The 18398-nt window shown below is 46.0% G+C and overlaps 2 protein-coding genes across 2 annotated transcripts in view; one reads left to right on the top strand and one right to left on the bottom strand.

Annotated features, from left to right (window-relative positions):
* Positions 1 to 1206: 1206 nt before the first annotated feature.
* Positions 1207 to 6162, top strand: ARL1 (ADP ribosylation factor like GTPase 1). Its single transcript, XM_065742758.1, has 6 exons — positions 1207 to 1283; positions 1886 to 2023; positions 3565 to 3646; positions 4344 to 4455; positions 5100 to 5278; positions 5612 to 6162. The coding sequence occupies exons 1-6, from the start codon at positions 1280 to 1282 to the stop codon at positions 5640 to 5642; spliced, it is 546 nt and encodes a 181-aa protein (XP_065598830.1). The 5' UTR covers positions 1207 to 1279; the 3' UTR covers positions 5643 to 6162.
* Positions 6163 to 6498: 336 nt separating this feature from the next.
* The window catches only part of UTP20 (UTP20 small subunit processome component), a 59363-nt gene continuing 47463 nt past the window's right edge, over positions 6499 to 18398 (bottom strand). Inside the window, exons 50-62 of the mRNA XM_065742757.1 lie at positions 17716 to 17844; positions 16834 to 16944; positions 16000 to 16079; positions 15206 to 15275; positions 14122 to 14304; positions 13062 to 13193; positions 11626 to 11758; positions 10664 to 10863; positions 10241 to 10312; positions 9504 to 9764; positions 8671 to 8797; positions 7367 to 7512; positions 6499 to 6831 (exon numbers count right to left, since the gene is read on the bottom strand). Of these exons, the coding sequence (XP_065598829.1) occupies positions 6661 to 6831; positions 7367 to 7512; positions 8671 to 8797; positions 9504 to 9764; positions 10241 to 10312; positions 10664 to 10863; positions 11626 to 11758; positions 13062 to 13193; positions 14122 to 14304; positions 15206 to 15275; positions 16000 to 16079; positions 16834 to 16944; positions 17716 to 17844 (1815 nt within the window). The 3' untranslated portion in view covers positions 6499 to 6660. The remainder of the gene's footprint in view (positions 6832 to 7366; positions 7513 to 8670; positions 8798 to 9503; positions 9765 to 10240; positions 10313 to 10663; positions 10864 to 11625; positions 11759 to 13061; positions 13194 to 14121; positions 14305 to 15205; positions 15276 to 15999; positions 16080 to 16833; positions 16945 to 17715; positions 17845 to 18398) is intronic.

Below are 18398 nucleotides of genomic sequence, written 5' to 3'. Positions count from 1 at the left end.
TGTGATCACACTCTTTGATATGGATTTTATGAGAAAGTTGATTATTTTTGCACTGTAAGCTGCTTGTTTCTCTTCCCCATAGACCTGCCTTTTTTTTTCAGCTGACACAGGTACAAGCTTTCTTTCTTTGGACAAGTCTAGATCCAAGGAAAAAAAAAAAACGGGCAAAGGCACAGAAGGTGACAGCCTTAGATTATGTACTTATGGCTTGGAGGGCTCAATATTTCTGTGCTGCTTTAGCTGGAACAGGATTACAAAGAGAGAATACAGTGCTTGAAGAGGGAGCTGGCAGGTTGGAGTGGTAGATTGGTTCTTTAGTTAAGAGATTATTCTCAGAAGAGATTTTCATATCTGACTGTCTTTTAGGTAAAGAAAGAATAGTGTAACCACTGACTTGTGATGTGAGATTGGTTCGATTTCTTATGACAGTCTGATGTTACAGCTCACTTCTCTATGCATGCTTTGTGAATTGTCTCCTGAGCTTCCACTACATAGCGTTTCACATTAAGGATTTTATACATCACATAACTGATTTGTGCTGATACTGTTTTTCACACAGGGATGGTGGTACTCTGCTGTCAGCTGAGGGCTGTTAGCTGTTCTCTAGGAATTACTGGGTTATTCATGGTTTACAGAGCTGTGTTTTTTCTGATGGTTCACAGTGGTTTTATTACCATGCTCATCACTGAGAATCAGGGAGCACCGCACCTAATGAGAAAGCCTGGACTTGTGTGTGCTCAGACATCTCAGCTTTGGAACGCTGTGTTGGTGATGGGTAACGCTTCCACCGCCATTTTACATAGCGCGACTCTGCCCTTCGTGCTGCTGCTGCCGTGCAGCGACTCTGCTCGTGCGTATTTATTACGTCACAGCGGGAAAGATCAGTGCGAGAAGGATCGGCGCGGACACACCTGCGCCCGTAACGCCCCCTACGCGCGAGGGCGAGGTGTGGGGAGAGATCCGGCCCCCACCGCTCCAACTTCCTCACACTCCGCTTCAGCATCGTCAGATTCGTCACGTTTCCGCGCTGGCCCGCTTTACCGTTATCGTTTCTTTTTTTATTTCTCCTTCCGTTCCGCGTGCTCCTGTACCAGCAGGGTTAGGGTTGCCCTGCGCTTTGCTCCATTTTTCCCCTGGAGGTAGAGCCCGTCCCGCTCTCGTGTCGAAACGGCGGGGTAGAGGGGGACGCCTCATTTACTTGGCGCGGCGTGCGACGTGGAGCTGCGGGCGGGCGGCGGCGGCGCTGACAGGAGCGGCGGGGCGGGCACGGCGGCTCGACATGGGTGAGGGCGGCGGGGCAGGGCAGCGCGGTGGGCCGGGTTGAGCTCGTGGTGCGGAGCGGTGAGGGTCAGGTGAACGGTTCGCTCGAGTCTTAACCCACGGTGGCAGAAGCGCGTGAGGGCGTAGAGTGGGGGAGGTTCGTGGCGGTGAGCAGCGCCTGCCGCCTTCCCGCCCACGTACCTCAGGACCTCACGGCGCGGTGCGGTGGCGGAGTGACTCTGTGGGCACCCGCGCTTCGTTTCGAGGGAGGGGAAGCAGGCGGTCCCTAGGGGGACCGTGCGCGTCAGGAGGAGCCCTTGTGCGGTCCCTGGCGTTGATGAGGCAGAGGACGATGCAAAGGAAGAAGTAGGTGGCTCAGATTTTGGCAAATCGAGCTTCCTCATTAACCGCGGTGAGAAAGCTTGATGCTGTCACGAGCTCCATTTGGCCGGGCAGGTTTGTGATAAAATAAAGGCGTAAGACTGATAAATTCAGCACTGAACTTGTCTTTTTTTTTTTTTTTTTAACTTCAAATGTAAGAGATGTACTGCTGTTCAGTAAGAAATCAGGACAGCCACTGTTTTGCCAGCTGACACGGTTTGCTGTTCTGCTTTATTTTTTGCAGGGGGCTTTTTCTCCACCATATTTTCCAGTTTGTTTGGAACTCGAGAGATGAGGATTCTCATCCTGGGGCTGGATGGAGCGGGAAAAACAACCATCCTGTACAGGTTACAGGTTGGAGAAGTTGTTACCACCATTCCAAGTAAGCAGTTTGTCCGTTACTAAACACAGCTCTGGTATGTCAGCTTTATCAGCTGAACTCACATCTGCTACTTTGTAAACAAAAGCACCTTACGTTGTGGCAGCCTGAGAACTTTCTTGCATGATTCTCTTACTGGAAATACAACAGAAAGGAATTTTTTTTGCTGCTCTGCTGAATGCAAAAAGTACTTGACCTCAAGGTTGTTACTGCAATTGACAGACTTTTCTAACTAGGCACTGTGGACTGTTGAAATTTTCTGTCTGCAGACACAGCACTAATGCGAATACTAGAATTTATTGTTATTGTACTTATAGAATTTCACATAGGTACAATTCACTAGTGCCACACTATTTAATTTAAGGGGCATGGTTTAGTGGGGAGATACTGGTGGTAGGTGCACTGTTGGACTGGGTGAATTTGGTGGTCTTTTCCAACCTTGGTGATTCTATGATTCTCACTTCTTGTTATTGACAAGGGTCTTCAGTTTGTTATATAAACACTTCTATTTAACATAGAAAATCACCTGTATTGCTTCTTATCTTATACATGCTGTAGAAAGTGTAACAACTTGATATGAGATGTAATGGTAGGAAGTATTTCCTCAAAAGATACAATTTCACCAATTGTTTTAGTATTCACGCAGTCAGACCTGCGTATAACAAACACTGAGGTTTGTGTGCTTTAGTTTTTGGTCTGGGATCACAGAATCATTCAGTGGTTTGTGTTGGAAGGGACATAAACTAGAGGATCTAGTTCCAACCCCCTGCTATAGACAGGGACACATCCTTCTAGACCAGGTTGCTCAAGCCCCATCCAGCCTGGCCTTGAATGCCTCCAGGGAGGGAGTGTTCACAACCTCTCTGGGCAGCCTGTTCCAGTGTCTCACCACCCTCTCAGTAAAGAGTTTCTTCCTTGATACACAGTCTAAATCATAGCATAACATGAGCGAGATCATAGTGTAACATAAAGCATGGGGCCTGCTGGTTGTTGACTCCTTGCCACATCTCTTGAAGTCTTCCTGAATGGCCGTGATGAACTGACTGACTTTGGTCAGGTCTTCTAGGCAGTCCACGTTTGTTACTGTGTTTCTCTGTGCTGACAGGGAAAGGAATGACCTATGGCAGTAAAGTTACAACATATACATCCTCCAGATATCATGGTATAAAGCCTTCTGCTGCAAAGCAGTCTCTGCTCTGGTCTTAAAAGGCCACAGATCTGGTGTTGTCATGTAGGATATGCTCCTTAGTGTTCTGTTGCTGTCAGTTATGTACTTGGTTATCAAAGCAAGCCACTTCTTTAGGTGCTGCTTTGCTTCCTTTGATGCTTTCAGACACACTTCATTTGTAACAACTTCACTTGTTGGCGAGTCTCTAGAATATGTTTATGATGCTTTTTTTTTCAGCCACAAATGCCTGTTGGAGTAACTTCTCAATGTCACTGTGTTGTTCATGAGGAATTTTTAGGCAGGGTGATTTTAGACTAAGCGTATTTCAGAGGGAAAAAAAAAAGATCATCAGTGAAATTGTTTAACTTTGTTTCAGCAATTGGCTTCAATGTTGAAACAGTGACGTACAAGAATCTGAAATTTCAAGTTTGGGACCTGGGAGGACAGACGAGCATAAGGTAATATGTGTCTTAAAATGAAAAAATGTCATCAAATTTCTTCAAAAAGTGCTTGCAGAGTTCTTGGAGTTCTCATAGCTGTTGGTTCTGACAGTTGTCTCCTTTTGTTTAAAACCAGCTCATTGATGGGAGAGCACTTTTGTATGAGAGAGTTCCCTTACTGGCACCTCTGTTGTGGACTGCAAGTGAATTATTTCACTGGTGTACTATTCTGCTTTGAAAAGCTAGTTTACTTCTGTTGTGTATAATAAGGCAGCGTTCTGAAAAATTATCTTTAAATATGAATATTTTTAAGAGTGCAAAGCTGTAAGGTTATATTTAGACATAGTAACAAACCATTCTGTGTGTAATTCTAATGTCTTGAGCAGGACCCCTGTGTGCTCTCCTCAGGATTGTGCTCTGAACACTGTTTAGTAAGGGGCAGTGCTTGTTTCCTTTTCCTTTTTAGCTCCAGTAAAATAATCCTGGTGAAGATGGTTTGTTGTGACCCTTTTTTAATTACGTATCTATATGAATTAGCTCTTTGAAAGACTTAGTTTTCGCTGTTGAGTACCTGTACCACTTCAGTCTTTTACGTAACCTCGTGATGGTAACTTATTTCTCCCCAGAGGCGTCTGTTGCTTCCTCTGGTTGGCTTTTCATTGTGTGGCTGTAGGGTACTGCTAAACCTCCATACGGCTCTTTGTGTCTTGTGCAGGCCATACTGGCGGTGTTACTATTCCAATACAGATGCGGTCATTTATGTGGTGGACAGCTGTGACCGAGACAGAATTGGCACTTCGAAATCAGAGCTTGTTGCTATGCTAGAGGTAAGGAAATGAGAGTGGAATGGAAATGAAGAAGTTGCAAGCCTTGGAGCAAATGTGAAATTTGATTCTGCGGATCACGTTCATGTGTGAAGTTTGAGCCCTCAGAACAGGCCCATGCAGCACTTCTAACTGAAACAAACTCAGTGTGCTGGTATTTTATACTTCCATGCAGGAATTCTGTGGATAGTAAGTTGTGTGTAGCCTTACCTGTCTGCAGGGACAGCTGCTCGCTGTGTCACTGGTGGAAAATCAGGCCCTGAAGGAGTTCCAGTGGTGTCTTACTGGGTGGTGAACCTGAAGAACATATATAGTACAGAGTAAGAGAGGAAGGATGTGTGAAGTGAAACTTTATTTTTCTTCCAAAATTGCTGCAAGCTTTTTCTGACAGTGTGCCTTGTTAAATCTGCCTCCCGTTCACAGAGTGCTGTTCTGTCATGAAGCCTGCCTTGTTTTGAAAGTGCTCCTATGCGATGTGGGAGAATATGCAATTCAAAATAGGTGCCATTCTTTTGCTGACACACTAAAATTGGCAAGCTGGAGAGTCATGATATAAGCTGCTTTTTGTCCTACGGGTTTTCTCTGTGAAAATCAACATAGTAAAAACCCAGGCAAACAGTTTGGCACGATTGATTCCCGTTTCTTAGGAAGAAGAATTGAAGAAAGCCATTTTGGTGGTGTTTGCAAACAAGCAGGACATGGAACAGGCCATGACTCCCACAGAAATGGCAAACGCACTCGGCTTACCAGCACTGAAGGACAGAAAATGGCAGATATTCAAAACCTCTGCAACCAAGGGCACTGGGCTTGATGAAGCAATGGAATGGTGAGTAAGAATCTAATTATGCTAGCTTCATGACTGAAATGTCTCTTAACTCATCTTCTTTTGTAAAGACTGGATCTGTGGAAAGTGTAACTGATGTAAAAGCATTATGGTATGAATGGCAGGCTTGCAGTGCTTCCTTGGTACTTGTGAGAGCAGAAAGATGAGCGTTTCAGGACTTGCCTGTTCACTGTGCCCTCGAGCTAGGGCTGTATGGCTCTGGGCAGTCTTCTTAAAACAAGAGCCCACATGAATGGATAAGGGTAGCTTGCTTTGAAAGGTGTCCTGGCACCTTTGAAATGATGTTTCAGTTAACTGGTTTACCCTTTTTCCTAGGTTGGTGGAAGCGTTGAAGAGTAGGCAGTGATACAGAACTGACAGTTGCCAAGAAGTTTTAACTGCGTCCAGCATCCCTCTTTCTGCAGTCAGCGACAGTCAGGATGCAAGCACTTGTAAATAGGGCAGGTTTGTGTTTGGGTTGTGTAACGTGGATGCCTTTCTTCAGATAGAAAACTGAACCAAGCGAATGTCTGTGTACATTATGATCCTCATTTTCCTTCTTTGTGTTTAAAGATGTGCTTAATAATTTGTATGGAAGCTTTCCTGGCGGGCAGAGGGATTTATATTTTTCTTTTTCCATACACCAGGTAGTTTGAAGTTGGTGTGGTTACTCTTTGTGTAATTAAAACACTAATTAATAAAATCTGCAACCATCAGCTGTAATCAAAGGTGCGTTGCTTGCTTGCAGAAACAGATTTGAGTTCAACTGCAGCCAGTTCTAGCGGACTTGTGGCTGAGTGTTGCAGGAGGTTTCCTGAAGCTGATGTTGTTATGCTTCAGCATTCCTCGGTGCAGCTGTGCTGTTAGAATAAAGTGCAACTGAGATATTACTGTGCCTTTTAACTTAGCATCAATTTTTCTGTTTCTTCAGTAACTGCTTGCTGCCCTGATGTGGCGTGGCACTTTTAACTCCTCCCTTTCCTGAGCTGTTTTTCTATAGTCTGTGCATAGTTGGAAGCGAGTCTGCTTTCTCCCTACAGCTGTGGAGAGGCTGGAAGACAAATCAAGGTCAGTGCAGCCTGCTTTCTCCAGAGGTAGGAGGGCCATAGGTGTGAATGCAGTCACCGTATCATACAACCCAGAGTGAGTGGTGGTCCAATCAACTGTACCCACTCTAATAAATACACAGGTTGGGGGAAAAAACAAACAAACAAAAAAAACCCTTAAGCTTTATTAAAAAGCTTCTATTTAAGATCCTAGCTGAAAAAGAGGACATGGAAAAAATACAAATAAATACAATTAAAATATGTAAATATTCTCTTTTTCCCCTTCCCACCCCAACAGTAATTAGCTTGAAATTCATTTTTACAAATTAATCCTCTGTTTCAGGAAAAGCCTTTTCGTTCCACCATTGCTAAGTCTTTCAGAGCGTGACCACGCTGTTTCTTGGCCTTGTAGCTAGGACGCAGGAATTCTATTTTTCTCTTCCTTGTTTCTGCTTTATTCTTATGTCTCTTCAGCTTCCTCCTTGCAGCGATGTCAGGGTTTGCCACAGTCTAATGAAAAAGAAAACATTAGTTTGCTTAGTTAAAGCTGTAAGCACAGTTCCAAAGAAATGTGTGACTGACAGCCAGCACACTTTTAGCTGCAAGGCTTCTCAGAACTCAGGGTCTTCTGGCTGCTGGAGCCACATTTATTGCTGCTCTTCAGCTAACCTAAACAGTAGGGCCCTGGGGTCGGTCAAAAGCTGCCCCAAATGTTACCTTAAATGAAAACACAGCATCATAGAACATCCTGAGTTGGAGGAGCCCACAAAGATGATCGAGTCCTGGCTCTGCACAAGCCAACAAACCCTATGTCTGAGAGTGTTTCCCAAATGCTGCTTGCTTGGGGCTGTGACCACTGCCCTAGGGAGGCTGTTGCAGTACCTGACCACCCTTCTCAATACTTAAACAAGTTTCTGAAATGAAACTATCCTAATTCAGGACAAAGTTATTCTTCATGCTCATCTTCATGCTCACTTTCCTGGTCAGCTCTCCAGCCTTTAGAAAAGCCCTGTTTTTTCCCAGAGGGGAAGCAGAATAAACTTACCTGTAAAGCCCTCTGCTTTTTCCTCATAGCTCTTTTCTGATTGGCCTGTTTCTGCACAGAAGAAAAGGCGAGTGAAAAAGCCTCCAGACCGACCAATTTCTTGAGCAGTTCTATAATTTCTTGGGAAAGGTTCTTCAGTGTTGGATCTAATAAACCAAAATAAACTAGCTTAATCTTTTCAGCATATGAAGCAAAAGCCAAGAACCCAATAGAGAATTACCCCTTTTACTAAAAATATTCTTACTGATGGATCTTTCCCAGTATTCACTGCCCTTCTCCTTTTCCCCAGTTCTTTTATATCCTTTCTAGAGACGTGGGACCCAGTGTTGCACAATATACTTTTAAGGCACATGTCGCTCTAAATGTATGGCTGTGTAGCTGTTCTTTGCTTCATTGCCTGTGCTTATCCTGATCCTTGTGGATTTGTGTGACTTACTTAAAGCACTCTCATGAACAGTGTAACCATCAGGATTGTTCTTAAGTCAGGAGTCCATCATGGGAAATTAGCTGGTCTTTCTCTGACCAGCATCACGTCGTACAGGTCACGCACGCAGATTCACTGCTCTGCAATTAAGTGCTGAGGCCGTCCTGCAATCTTTGCTGTCATTTTCCACAGTATGTACCTTCAGGTTTCCTTAAGAATGTTAAATAAACACAGGTCCCCACGGAGGAGGAACAAGTTTCTGCTCAGCTTTCCCCCCAACCCCTTCGCTGCAGCATTGGTTCTCTGATTTCAGTCGCTATTCACATGACACACACTGAAGTTCATTTTCAGGATGCTCTATTTCAAAAGAGAACACCTGGGGAAAACAGCAGCTCCTGCCAACCAAGCACTTCCAAACTGTACAGTTCCTTGCTCTTGTGGCCATAAACACCTCCTCTCCACTTCTGAAACACACTTTTAGCCACAGGATGTGAATCTTTGAGCCCCTAATCCTCGCAGCAGACTTGAATATGGCATTTCAGAAAGACAGACACTTGGCAGCAGCTTTGTTCTGGCTTCTCTGAGACCTGCACAGCCTGCCCTCGCTGAGGAGTCAGTCCTGCTGCCATGAGCCCACCCTTGAGTACTACACTTTTTTCACATAAGCTCAAGCTTTACCCCCCTGCATGCAGGAGCCTGCCTAACTCCAGGACTTTGCTTTGTTGACATGTACATTTTTGTTGCAGCTGTCATACATTCTCTTCCTCTCCTGATACTTCAATTAAACTGCAAGTCAGTGAAATGCACTGTTTGTTAAGGTATCTATTCCTCAACAGAGGAAAAGGATGATGGGGCAAGCATGGTGAAGGATATCACTTACCTTGCTCTGCATAGGTGCTGTTCAGCTCCCTGTACAAAGGAGTGAGGACTGTTGGAAGGTATGGCTCAATTCTGTCTTTCCCCAGATCCACTGAGATGGCTCCGAGGAACTTAAAGATGCAGCTCCTCTGCAAAAGAGTGTAAGAAGGAAACTGCCTAACTGAGCAGCTACATGTGCATCACAGCTCAGTGTACAAGGTGCTTCAGATACTGCTGGCATAAGGTCTTAGTGCAGCTATGTACAGCTTTCAGACGAGTCACAGCCCCGTGAGATATGTAAATGTGCGAGCTCTGACTTCACTTCTTAGCTGGTAACACTTTAAAAACAAGCTTGTTCTGTCACTGTCCCGTACTGTGATAGCTTGAGAAAAGAAAGCTCAGCCTTCTCTTCTGCACCACAAGAAATCACAGTCCCATGGCCTCCCCTTCTCCTGACAAGTAATTCCACACTGCCATTCCCCTGCCCAGCTGCTCCTTGCCAGCCTCTGTCTGGATTTCTGTGGGTGAAAGGGGTTCCTGAGACAACCCTTGAGTCATGGGCTGTTGGATTTTTAGCCTGTTTGAATTGGTGCGTAGAATCACAGGTGTGGAATTCCACACCAGGTCCCTGCACCCTGGTGCCTTTGGCTTCCCACCTTTCCACCGCCTGGAAGCACCAGCAAAGCAGAAGAGAACTGAAGGAAGACCTTCCTCAGAATCCCAACCTGAAATGCTTGGTTTCTCCATCAGCACCTACTACTCCTCACCTCAGCACCAGTTCCCAGCAGCCTGTGGTAGCAAAGAGCCTGTGCAAGCTCTTGCCACATCAAACCTGTAGGCTAACCTTGTTCTCACCTTTAGTGGCACCTTGGGGGAATACGCTGCTTCTCGCTTTGCCATGAGAGAGAGCTTCTTCATCAGCCATATCAGCGTGGCTGTCCGGCCCTTCTCTTCTGCATCCTCTCCTTGAGCAGAAACATCTTTCTCTTCCTCATCTTCAGAAGCCTCCTGCTCTTCCACCTCACAGCCAAGTTCTTCTTCAGCCTGCTCACTTTCCTCTGAGGCAGGTGCTAGCAAGTAGATAACTTTGGCAACAAACAGCAAATTCTTTATAACCTGAAATGTGAAAACAGAGCGGTCAATCAATAGGGGTTCCCACAGTGCCAGCACCAGAAGTGATTCAATGTAGCCAAGAGTCAACTTTAAATCTAAAAGAGAAACTGGCCAACCCACTGATGGGTTCACACCATGCCGCGGGATGGTGCATAGTGGAGGCACGCCTTCAAGCAACAGCATAAAGCTCAGTTAAATGCTTCCAACAAGCAAGCAGCCAGGACCTCAGCTTCAGGGAGACAGCAGCAGAGATCTGGTTGCCCTTATCCTGTCTATACTGCACAGAGCCAGACTCCCTGGGCAAGGGCTGCACAGAATAGACCCGTGTTCTGCTCTGCATGATGCCCAAAATGTCCGTCCTGTCACCCTCACCCTTCCAGCATACTGACCCCAGAACCCTGGGCAGCACTACAGTCCCAGCCAGGAGGTGACACTGCCTCAGGTGCCCCCTGCAGCCCCAGACAGGCTGCTGCTCCTACCTGCTCTCCCAGGGACTGGTCCAGGAACTTGGAGTGCAGCTGGTGGCAGAATGCAAACACAAGTTCCTTCACCTGGTGGGACAAAACATGGAAGGAATTGTTAACATGAGAGGAAGCCAGCATCAGAACCCCACAGCAGCACTGTGCAGTCACCAAACGTGGTTCCCAAGAAGGCTGGTGAACTGACTCAGCACAAGTTCTGCCTGCATCCTGAAGGGAATCTTTGTGTTGCTTAGAATAAGGCCCCTGAGATGCCCCCCCCCAACAGCATAGACAGCTGCTCAAATGCTTTCAAGTCACTGGGATTAGGCAGCGGACAGAAGCAACTAAGAAACACGCACACCAAACTACTGAAGTTATTTTGGTGTCCTGGGCACGGAATGGGTGCATGCAGAGGGGAAGGAGCAGCACAGACATAATCACCTTTCTGTCCAGTTCAGTAGCCAAGAAGAAAGTGGATGCAGACAGCTCTGCTGACAGCTTTTTCCTCCTCACTGCTTGCCTTTCCTTCCACTTGGCAACCAGGTCTTCTGGCTTGTGGGATGCAAACAACAAGCCAAAGATCTGAGTGGCTGTCAGCCAGACCCAGCTGTGGGGATGCCACAAGTGAGACTGGACATGGCCTAGGGGAGAGAAAACCTCTTTCAGTCCAGGAGCTGGCCTGGCAAGAGCAGAAAAATCACCCCATCCCTCCTAGAGCTATCAGAGCACACACTGCAGTAAAATGGTGGAAGAAACCAACTGTGCTCATATGCTCGGAACTTAATAAAATTGTTCCTAGGATCTCTGTCAAGCCAAAGCAAATCCAGGACTTGCCAGGGTTGCCTTGTCTCTCAAAGGGAGCACCTGGCAGGCTGAAGACAGAACCCAGCCAGAAACACGCCTTCCACTACTGGCAATAAAGCAAATGGAAACAAGTTGACAAAAATGACAGTAATGCAGCCTGACATTGCAGAATCTCACTCATACAGAAATCACTGGGATCAGACAATCTCTGGGCCTTATCATGCTGGCAGGCACACAGTGTTGACAGTGCCACTGCCACATGTCATCGCTGGCTGTGTGCATGATCTCATCAGGGAAATCTCCTGGAAGAAGTGAAAGTCTTCATCGAGGAGGCTGTAATTACGGTCAAACATGCCATCATTTGCAAGTGTTTGCTCTTGGGATGATAGGAAATACTTCCCAGCAACTGAGACAGATGGCATATGGTTTTCAACAGCTACATAACCTTTTCTATTAAGATCTGTTCTTGTTGCCCAGCAGCTGCTACGTATGAGCACGCAAACTTTGTGTGACAGTATCTCGTTCTTTCCCTTCAGGCATGAAGAAACCCAAGGCACTTCAAGAATCTTCCCTGTGTAACACAGACTCTCCATACTCACCCCAGATCTGGCTGACAATGTCCCCGTGCTTAGTTAGCTGAATCAAATTGCACTCTGAGATCAGCTTTGTCACCAGCACAAGGAAGCTGAACAGCAGCCTATCTGCAGCCTTCTCCTCCTCCTCCTCAGTTATCTGAAAAAAAATCAGCAAGACCAGAAATGTGCTTGAGAGGGTGTGAAGATAGTGCTTATTTCCCTACCAGGTGCATTTCCTACCAGCACCACAAGGAAGCAGAGGAGTGACCTGTACCCAGTTCCTATAACCAGCCAAAGGGAAGTAGCTCCATTAGAGCAATGCTGTTCTGAACTGCGTGCAGGACCTGACCGCCTGCAGTCCCAGCTGGCAGGATGCAGCCAGCCCATGCCTCTCTCCCACAGTGCAGCACAGGGAGTGATCACATGGCATTTCTTATTACTGCAGATACTTTCACCTCCTGCCAATCTTCACACCCCAAGGCTCTCCTCCCTTGCTCAGCATGCTTTCCAGGCACACCAGTAGCACACATGGCAGCTTCCCAAGTGTCTGTGATCCCTCCGGGAGTGCCACATGCCGTGCAGGATCTGAGGCAGCCTTGTCATTCTGAGTTAATGGTGTACACACACACAAAAAATCCCAACCACCAAACAACAAAACCATGGTATGTGAATTCCTCAGAAAGTAAAAGTTGTAGGTAACACTGAACAAGGCAGTCAGTCACAAGTGATTCACTTCTGACCTCCCATGCTTACACTGATCTCTGTATCTAGCAGATACTTCCCAGGTAAACAGGTGTCAGCATGATACCAGGCTGTTTCCTAACTGAAGAGACACTATGGCATCCCAGTCCCAGAATGTGCATTCCACCACTCCTTCCTCCATCCCTTCTCTCCTGCCACCACAGCAAGGACCACACAAGCAGGGAAAGCTGCCGAGACATAAACACTGCTATAAGGCCTCAAGCTCTGCCAGGAGAGGTTCAGGTTGGATATTAGAAATGATTTCTTCTCTGAAGGAGTGGTGCTGCACTGGCACAGGTGATCTCAGAAGTCTTTTGCACCCTTAATGACTCTGTGATTCTACGCACCAATTCAACAGGCTAAAAATCCAACAGCCCATGACTCAAGGGTTGTCTCAAGAACCCCTTTCACCCACAGAAATCCAGACAGAGGCTGACAAGGAGCAAAGCATCTGCTGGTTACACAGCACAGCTGCAGGCTGAGGCTTTGCAAAGCTCCTTTGCTCCTTGTGCTGTGACAAATGACATGAAATTTGGGCCTACAAAGTATGGTTCTAGATCAGATATGTCCCCTTCAGGACAAATGTGTGTACAGGACAAATGTGTGTACTATGCGTGTTTCCTCAGTCTCAAAACAGTATCACCAAAGGTTAAATCTCTCCTACACTTCTTCCCTTCTTCCATTTTCCTTCCCCAAAAGGAAGTGGCAGTATGACTTACATCTTCAAACCGAACTGGGTTGATTTCTTTCTCAACTAAGGCAAGGACAGCTCCAAGGCGCCGCTCAAACATGACTCCCTCCACTTCCACGAACAAGCCGCACGCCTGGGCAGCCAGCCTGCGGTGTGAGCTCTGCCAGCAGAAAGAAAACACCCCGTTACCTCTTGTTCATCAAGTCCTGCAGCTCCCACAAGCCAGTGACAACTATTTTTACCTGCAGCAGTGGCATTTTAAGAAAGGTTGATTTTCTGACTACTATTGAAATAGGAGATGCTGCCAGCTAGGGGCACAAACACCTAGCAGGACACATTATCCCAGGGAAGGCACCCTACAAATAAATGCCAAAGGGTTCTTTCTAGCCCAGTTCCCAACTGCAGAGCAGTGGAGGCAACTCTGCATTCATTGAGTTCTTTACAATACCATGGGTAGCTCAAAGCTATAAATCAGAACTGAACGCAACAGTGATGTCAAGGATGAAGTACTGAAGAACACTTGCTACACTAGAGCAAAGGGAAAGAAACTGGGTCCTATTGGAGAAGTGAACAGCCAGGAATCCAGACCAAAACGGGAGGTCTGTAAGACCAGGTTTGCCACCCTCCAGATGCTGGCCACAAAATGAAGCAAGTCTTGGCAAAAGACAGCATGATAGTCAGTTAATGGGATCAGAAGAGCTGTAAAGAATTTGCTCAAATCTTAAACCTCAGCAAAGGCTCTCATGGCAAAACACCCATCCTAGGTGGGACCGTTTGAATGCAGCCAGGAAATCTGTAGGCTGATCCTGATCCACAGCAGCAGCAGTTCTCTGCATTTGTGAAGCTACACAAACGTTTATCATTTCTCCCTCCCTTCTTGCTAACAAGAAGCATGTTACTGAGCACAGCTTTAAAAAGCTTTTTCTTCTACACTGACTCCTGCTCATACTCCTTTCCTAAAGCTCTAAGACAGACTTAACTGCAGCCATCAAAGCACCATGCCTGACAGCAGCAATCACGCTTGCCTTAATCTTACTCAGTCCCCGAAGTCTAGACTCAGTGAACAAAAAAGAGCATGGAATGAATACCTTCTTGCTGTGAAACCACTCTGTGACCAGTGAAAACAGCAGATCTTGTTTATTGTTGTTTATCTTACTGAGCAGAGATTTGCAGGTCAAAGCCGCCATCTTTTTGCATTTGGCCGAGTCATCGTTTATCATCATCATACACAAGGAGATGAAAAACAGCCCGCAGTATTTGTGGAGGAGCTCCTGGAAAGAAACAACCATTAGTGTGCGATACACCCCTAAGGAACTTCTGTCATTTAAAGGGGAGATGAGGGATATTTGAGGCACAGCCCTGACTAGGGTTCAAGTCAAGGCAGATGAACTAATGCAGAGGACAGCCAAGCTGCTGATGCAGGCAGGGAATGCACAGCAGCCCCCTCTGTCTCCTGACTCGCTAACGTGCCTCTAAGACAGCAACCTGAGTAGCAGACCTTAAAGGGCCTTTTTATAACTAACTTGCATTGAAATAGGCATACGTTTCTAAGCACTGCTGCAGTAAGGCCCAAGGGCCCTTCTCTTGCAGAAAAAGCAGTGCTTTGCTGCCATACAGAGTAGCTGGTACAAACGTGAACCAAGGATGGAGAGGCACAGCTCACTGTGCTCAATTTCTCCTCCTTCCTCCCATACTCTTGCTTGACTGCACTTCTCTCAGCCTCCTGTATGCTCAGTCAAGCTCCAGCTGCAAGGCATCGGGGCAGCTTAGCATTTTATGCATGTTATCCTACAGAGATGCAGCTATTATTTAACTGTCTTTTGATTCATCCTACCGAGAAGCCCTCTGTCTCCAATCAGGCCAACAAAACTGGTATTTCACAGCACATCCCAATGCATAAACCTGCATCACGTTCACCCAAGCTCCTGCTGACAGAGCTTTGCTTTACTTGCAGACTGAGCACATTAGATCCAGAAGTGATGCAGACCTTCCAGCATGTCATCTCTCTTCTGGAGCAAAGACAGTTTTTTTGGAGATAAGTGAATATTCGCTTATGATAGAAGTTAATATGAAATACCAAGTTCTTAACAAATAAACTGCTCTAAAAATGCTGTTACTGCAAGCAGCTGAAGGGAATCAACTGCCTGATGAACGGTACCTGATGATCATTACCTGTGGGAACATGTCAAGGAGGTACACAATCATCTCCAGAGCAGACTCTCTTCCAGTTTCATACTCATACCTGCAAGGAAATGGTTAACAGTTTAGGGCTGGGCTGACACTCCATAAAGTTACTAACGATTTACAAGGATCAGGATCGCCAGTGCCAGTAACACACAGACATGGATCTTTTTACAACAGCTCCCTGCTCTAATGCTTAGAAGAGAAGCAAAACAGGCCACTCAGCTCCACCTGCTAAAGAATGGGCACATTCACAGAGGTGAATCATTGCTGCAGACAACCTGTGCCACTGCAACAGCACTGTGCTGTGATGCTGAGGGCACAGCAAACTGCTGTCACCTCAAGCAAGGGGGAGGGGTCATGCTCAGAAGGCAGCTTCAGGCACACACACTGCTCCTGCTGAACTGCTGCAGCTCAGACAATTGCCAAGGGACAGCAGCCATATAAATGCATCTTCCTGTTTCCTTTCTGGACTTTCTAGCTCACCTGGGTCACAAAGCAGTGCAACTGGTGATGCACAAGGCAGAAAACAGCACCTTTGCTTATACAGGTGAAGAACAACAACAGAAAAAAAAACAGCTGGGAAAGGGGGAAGTCAAAACTGCTTCATTTCTCAATCATCCACCTCAGAAAAAAAGGAAAGCTCTTTACAGGTGGAAAAAATCAAAAGGCCAGTGCACCCACTCCTCTCCATGAACAGCAAACAAAAAGGATGATGCTAAAATCATACTTAAAGCACCAAGGTTCTGTACTGAGAGAAAGAGAAGTGGAGAGCATAAACTCACTCCAGCTGTGCGAGCATGAAATCCAAATTGGGTTTCAGCTTGTCACCAAGGGGGTAATCCAGAATGTACTTCAAGTAAATCTGGAAAACAAAACAACACAACACAACAGAAAGGAGTTACAATAAACACTTGGACAAGCTTGTAGAAAAGATATAAGGAATGCAGTTATGGATCCGAAGGTAGATGAGAATAAATCCTTCCATCCTCCTGAATGCACTAGTTCCTATTCCACAAGGGGTGGAAGTTCCACGCCTGGAACAGGATCTGCATCTGACATCTGCCAGATCAGTCCTCAGAGTAATTACCGTGCCTTGCCCAGGCTTCTGTTAACAGAAATGCAGCATTCTTCATAATTCATCAGGTAACTGTGGAAAAGCTCTGTTTGACCACACACAGCTCCTGCTGCATCTGTATCCCAGTGCTCAAAACAAAGCAACCAACTCCATCTTCCGGTTGCTTTTAGCTGTTTTTTGGTTAAAAAGAAATAATGGGAAGGAACCATGGTTTGTGGCAAATTCTCTTCTGCCGGGATACAGAAAACAGCAAGTTACACAAGCTTTAAAGCCTTCAAAGGAGGAGCTGTGTAAGTGCTGCTGAGGAGCCCTCTGAAGGCATGCCCTGGCAAGCAGTTTCACTGCAGGCAAGCAGCCTGAAGTTCTGCTATGGATCTCATGAGCTAAAACCAGCCAGACAAGGGAAAAACGATTAGGAGGATGGAGAAACAGGGCTGGGATTCAACAGAGCTAAGGCATATCTCTGTGAGAGCTGGGATGGCCTCACAGAGCCCTCCAGCCTGTTACTGCTGTAAATAATGAGACTTCTCACGGTTCCCACCTGCCTGCACTGGATTCGCACTGGCTCACTCTGGCCTGTGATGGCAAGCTGGGCAACCTTCTGCATCACATCATCAATCTCAGGGACAATCAGCTTCCTGGATAAAATAGCCTGAAAATATGAAAGCACAGCTGGAGTCACATCGTTCTGTTTGCACAGTGTGAGATGCTGTATTATAACCAGGGGGATTACATTGGTATCAAGTGGTACATCAACACTGACTTTTACACATCTTCAAACATAGCCAGAGGGAATCAATCAATGAACAACAAACAAAAAAAGTGAAGAAAGTTGGCTTGCAAATCCATTTTTGGAGGACACAGAATACCTGGTCCAATGGTTTGGAATGTGAATTCTTTAGCAAAAACATCCTGCCACCCAAATGCATCCTCATATGCACCACAACAGGATGAGAGGTAATGGCCTCAAGTTGCACCAGGGGAGGCTCAGGTTTGATACGAAGAATTTCTTCTCAGGAGCGGTGGTGCAGTGGCACAGGCTGCCCAGGGAGGTGGTGGGGTCACCATCCCTGGAGGTGTTCCAGAACAGTGTGGATGTGGCACTGAGGACACGGGCAGTGGGCACGGTGGTGATGGACTGATGGCTGGACTGGGTGATCTTAGAGAACTTTTCTAACCTTAATGACTCTAAGATTTTGTGTATCAAACAGCCTCCCAAACAATTTTAAACAGAGACTACAAGTCAAACAGGAAAGCTCTGCTGCTTTTTTTTTTTTTTGTCCCCTTTTTCCTCTTCTGTAACAGAGAACATCAGCAGCACTGCAGGCTGTTCCAGAAATGAGATCTTATAAACTTCCACCAAAATGTAATCACTACCATTCCAGTGGTTCACAAAACCCATACACTCACTCCAAAGAAATACCTTTAGAAGGCCAAAGGCAGTGGCTTGCCGTGATGAATCATAAATATCTTCTTCAGCAAAGCCAAGCAGCACTTGGAGCTGTTTGCTTGTTATTTGGCTCTTTGCATTCTTCACAAGTATTGTTACAGACTGCAAAATCAAATTGCACATTGTCAATACACATATAGCACCATAAAATATAATCTCACATCAAAACCTGACTGTTTATAACACTTGGGTTTGACAGGACAAACTGCTGCTCTCAAACATGCAGTTAACACTGCTTCCAGTGCTGTTTTCTTTGCTTTTCGCTAGCAATCTTGAGATGAAAACTGAATACAAGCAAATATACAAATTCAGTCCTTGAAATGAGTGGGGATGCTCACTGACGTGCCACAATCCAGGAACACAGACTGAAAGAGGAGAAAATCTTTATGGCATTGGGGCTCTCATCATCCCTTATGATTGCAAAGCTGTAACTAATTCAGCAATGCATTTAGAAGACATGTAAAGGAAGACAATGCACACAGTAACAACAGTTACTACTACAATTAATTGCCCTCCTACAGTTGCTTCACTTAATCTGTGAGGGTTTATTCCAACACTCATGCTCAAAACTGATGCCTCTCAGAAGACAGGGTGGTAACAAGTTACTATCACAAGAAAGAAAGAAGGCAAATCCGCTTCAGTAAAACACCACCCCT

This window comes from Cyrtonyx montezumae, unplaced genomic scaffold (genome assembly GCF_038088225.1).
Source record: "Cyrtonyx montezumae isolate F1298 unplaced genomic scaffold, pur_monq_1.0 scaffold_3, whole genome shotgun sequence".
Classification (NCBI taxonomy): domain Eukaryota; kingdom Metazoa; phylum Chordata; class Aves; order Galliformes; family Odontophoridae; genus Cyrtonyx; species Cyrtonyx montezumae.
Note: the sequence above shows the minus strand (reverse complement) of the source record. Positions and strands in the feature narration are given on the sequence as shown.

What these genes read in the sequence shown, in the direction of transcription:
- ARL1 (XM_065742758.1), top strand. An exon ending in AGTTGTTACCACCATTCCAA is followed by an intron (nt 2,024 to 3,564) that starts GTAAGCAGTTTG and finishes ACTTTGTTTCAG; the next exon opens with CAATTGGCTTCAATGTTGAA. An exon ending in GGAGGACAGACGAGCATAAG is followed by an intron (nt 3,647 to 4,343) that starts GTAATATGTGTC and finishes TGTCTTGTGCAG; the next exon opens with GCCATACTGGCGGTGTTACT.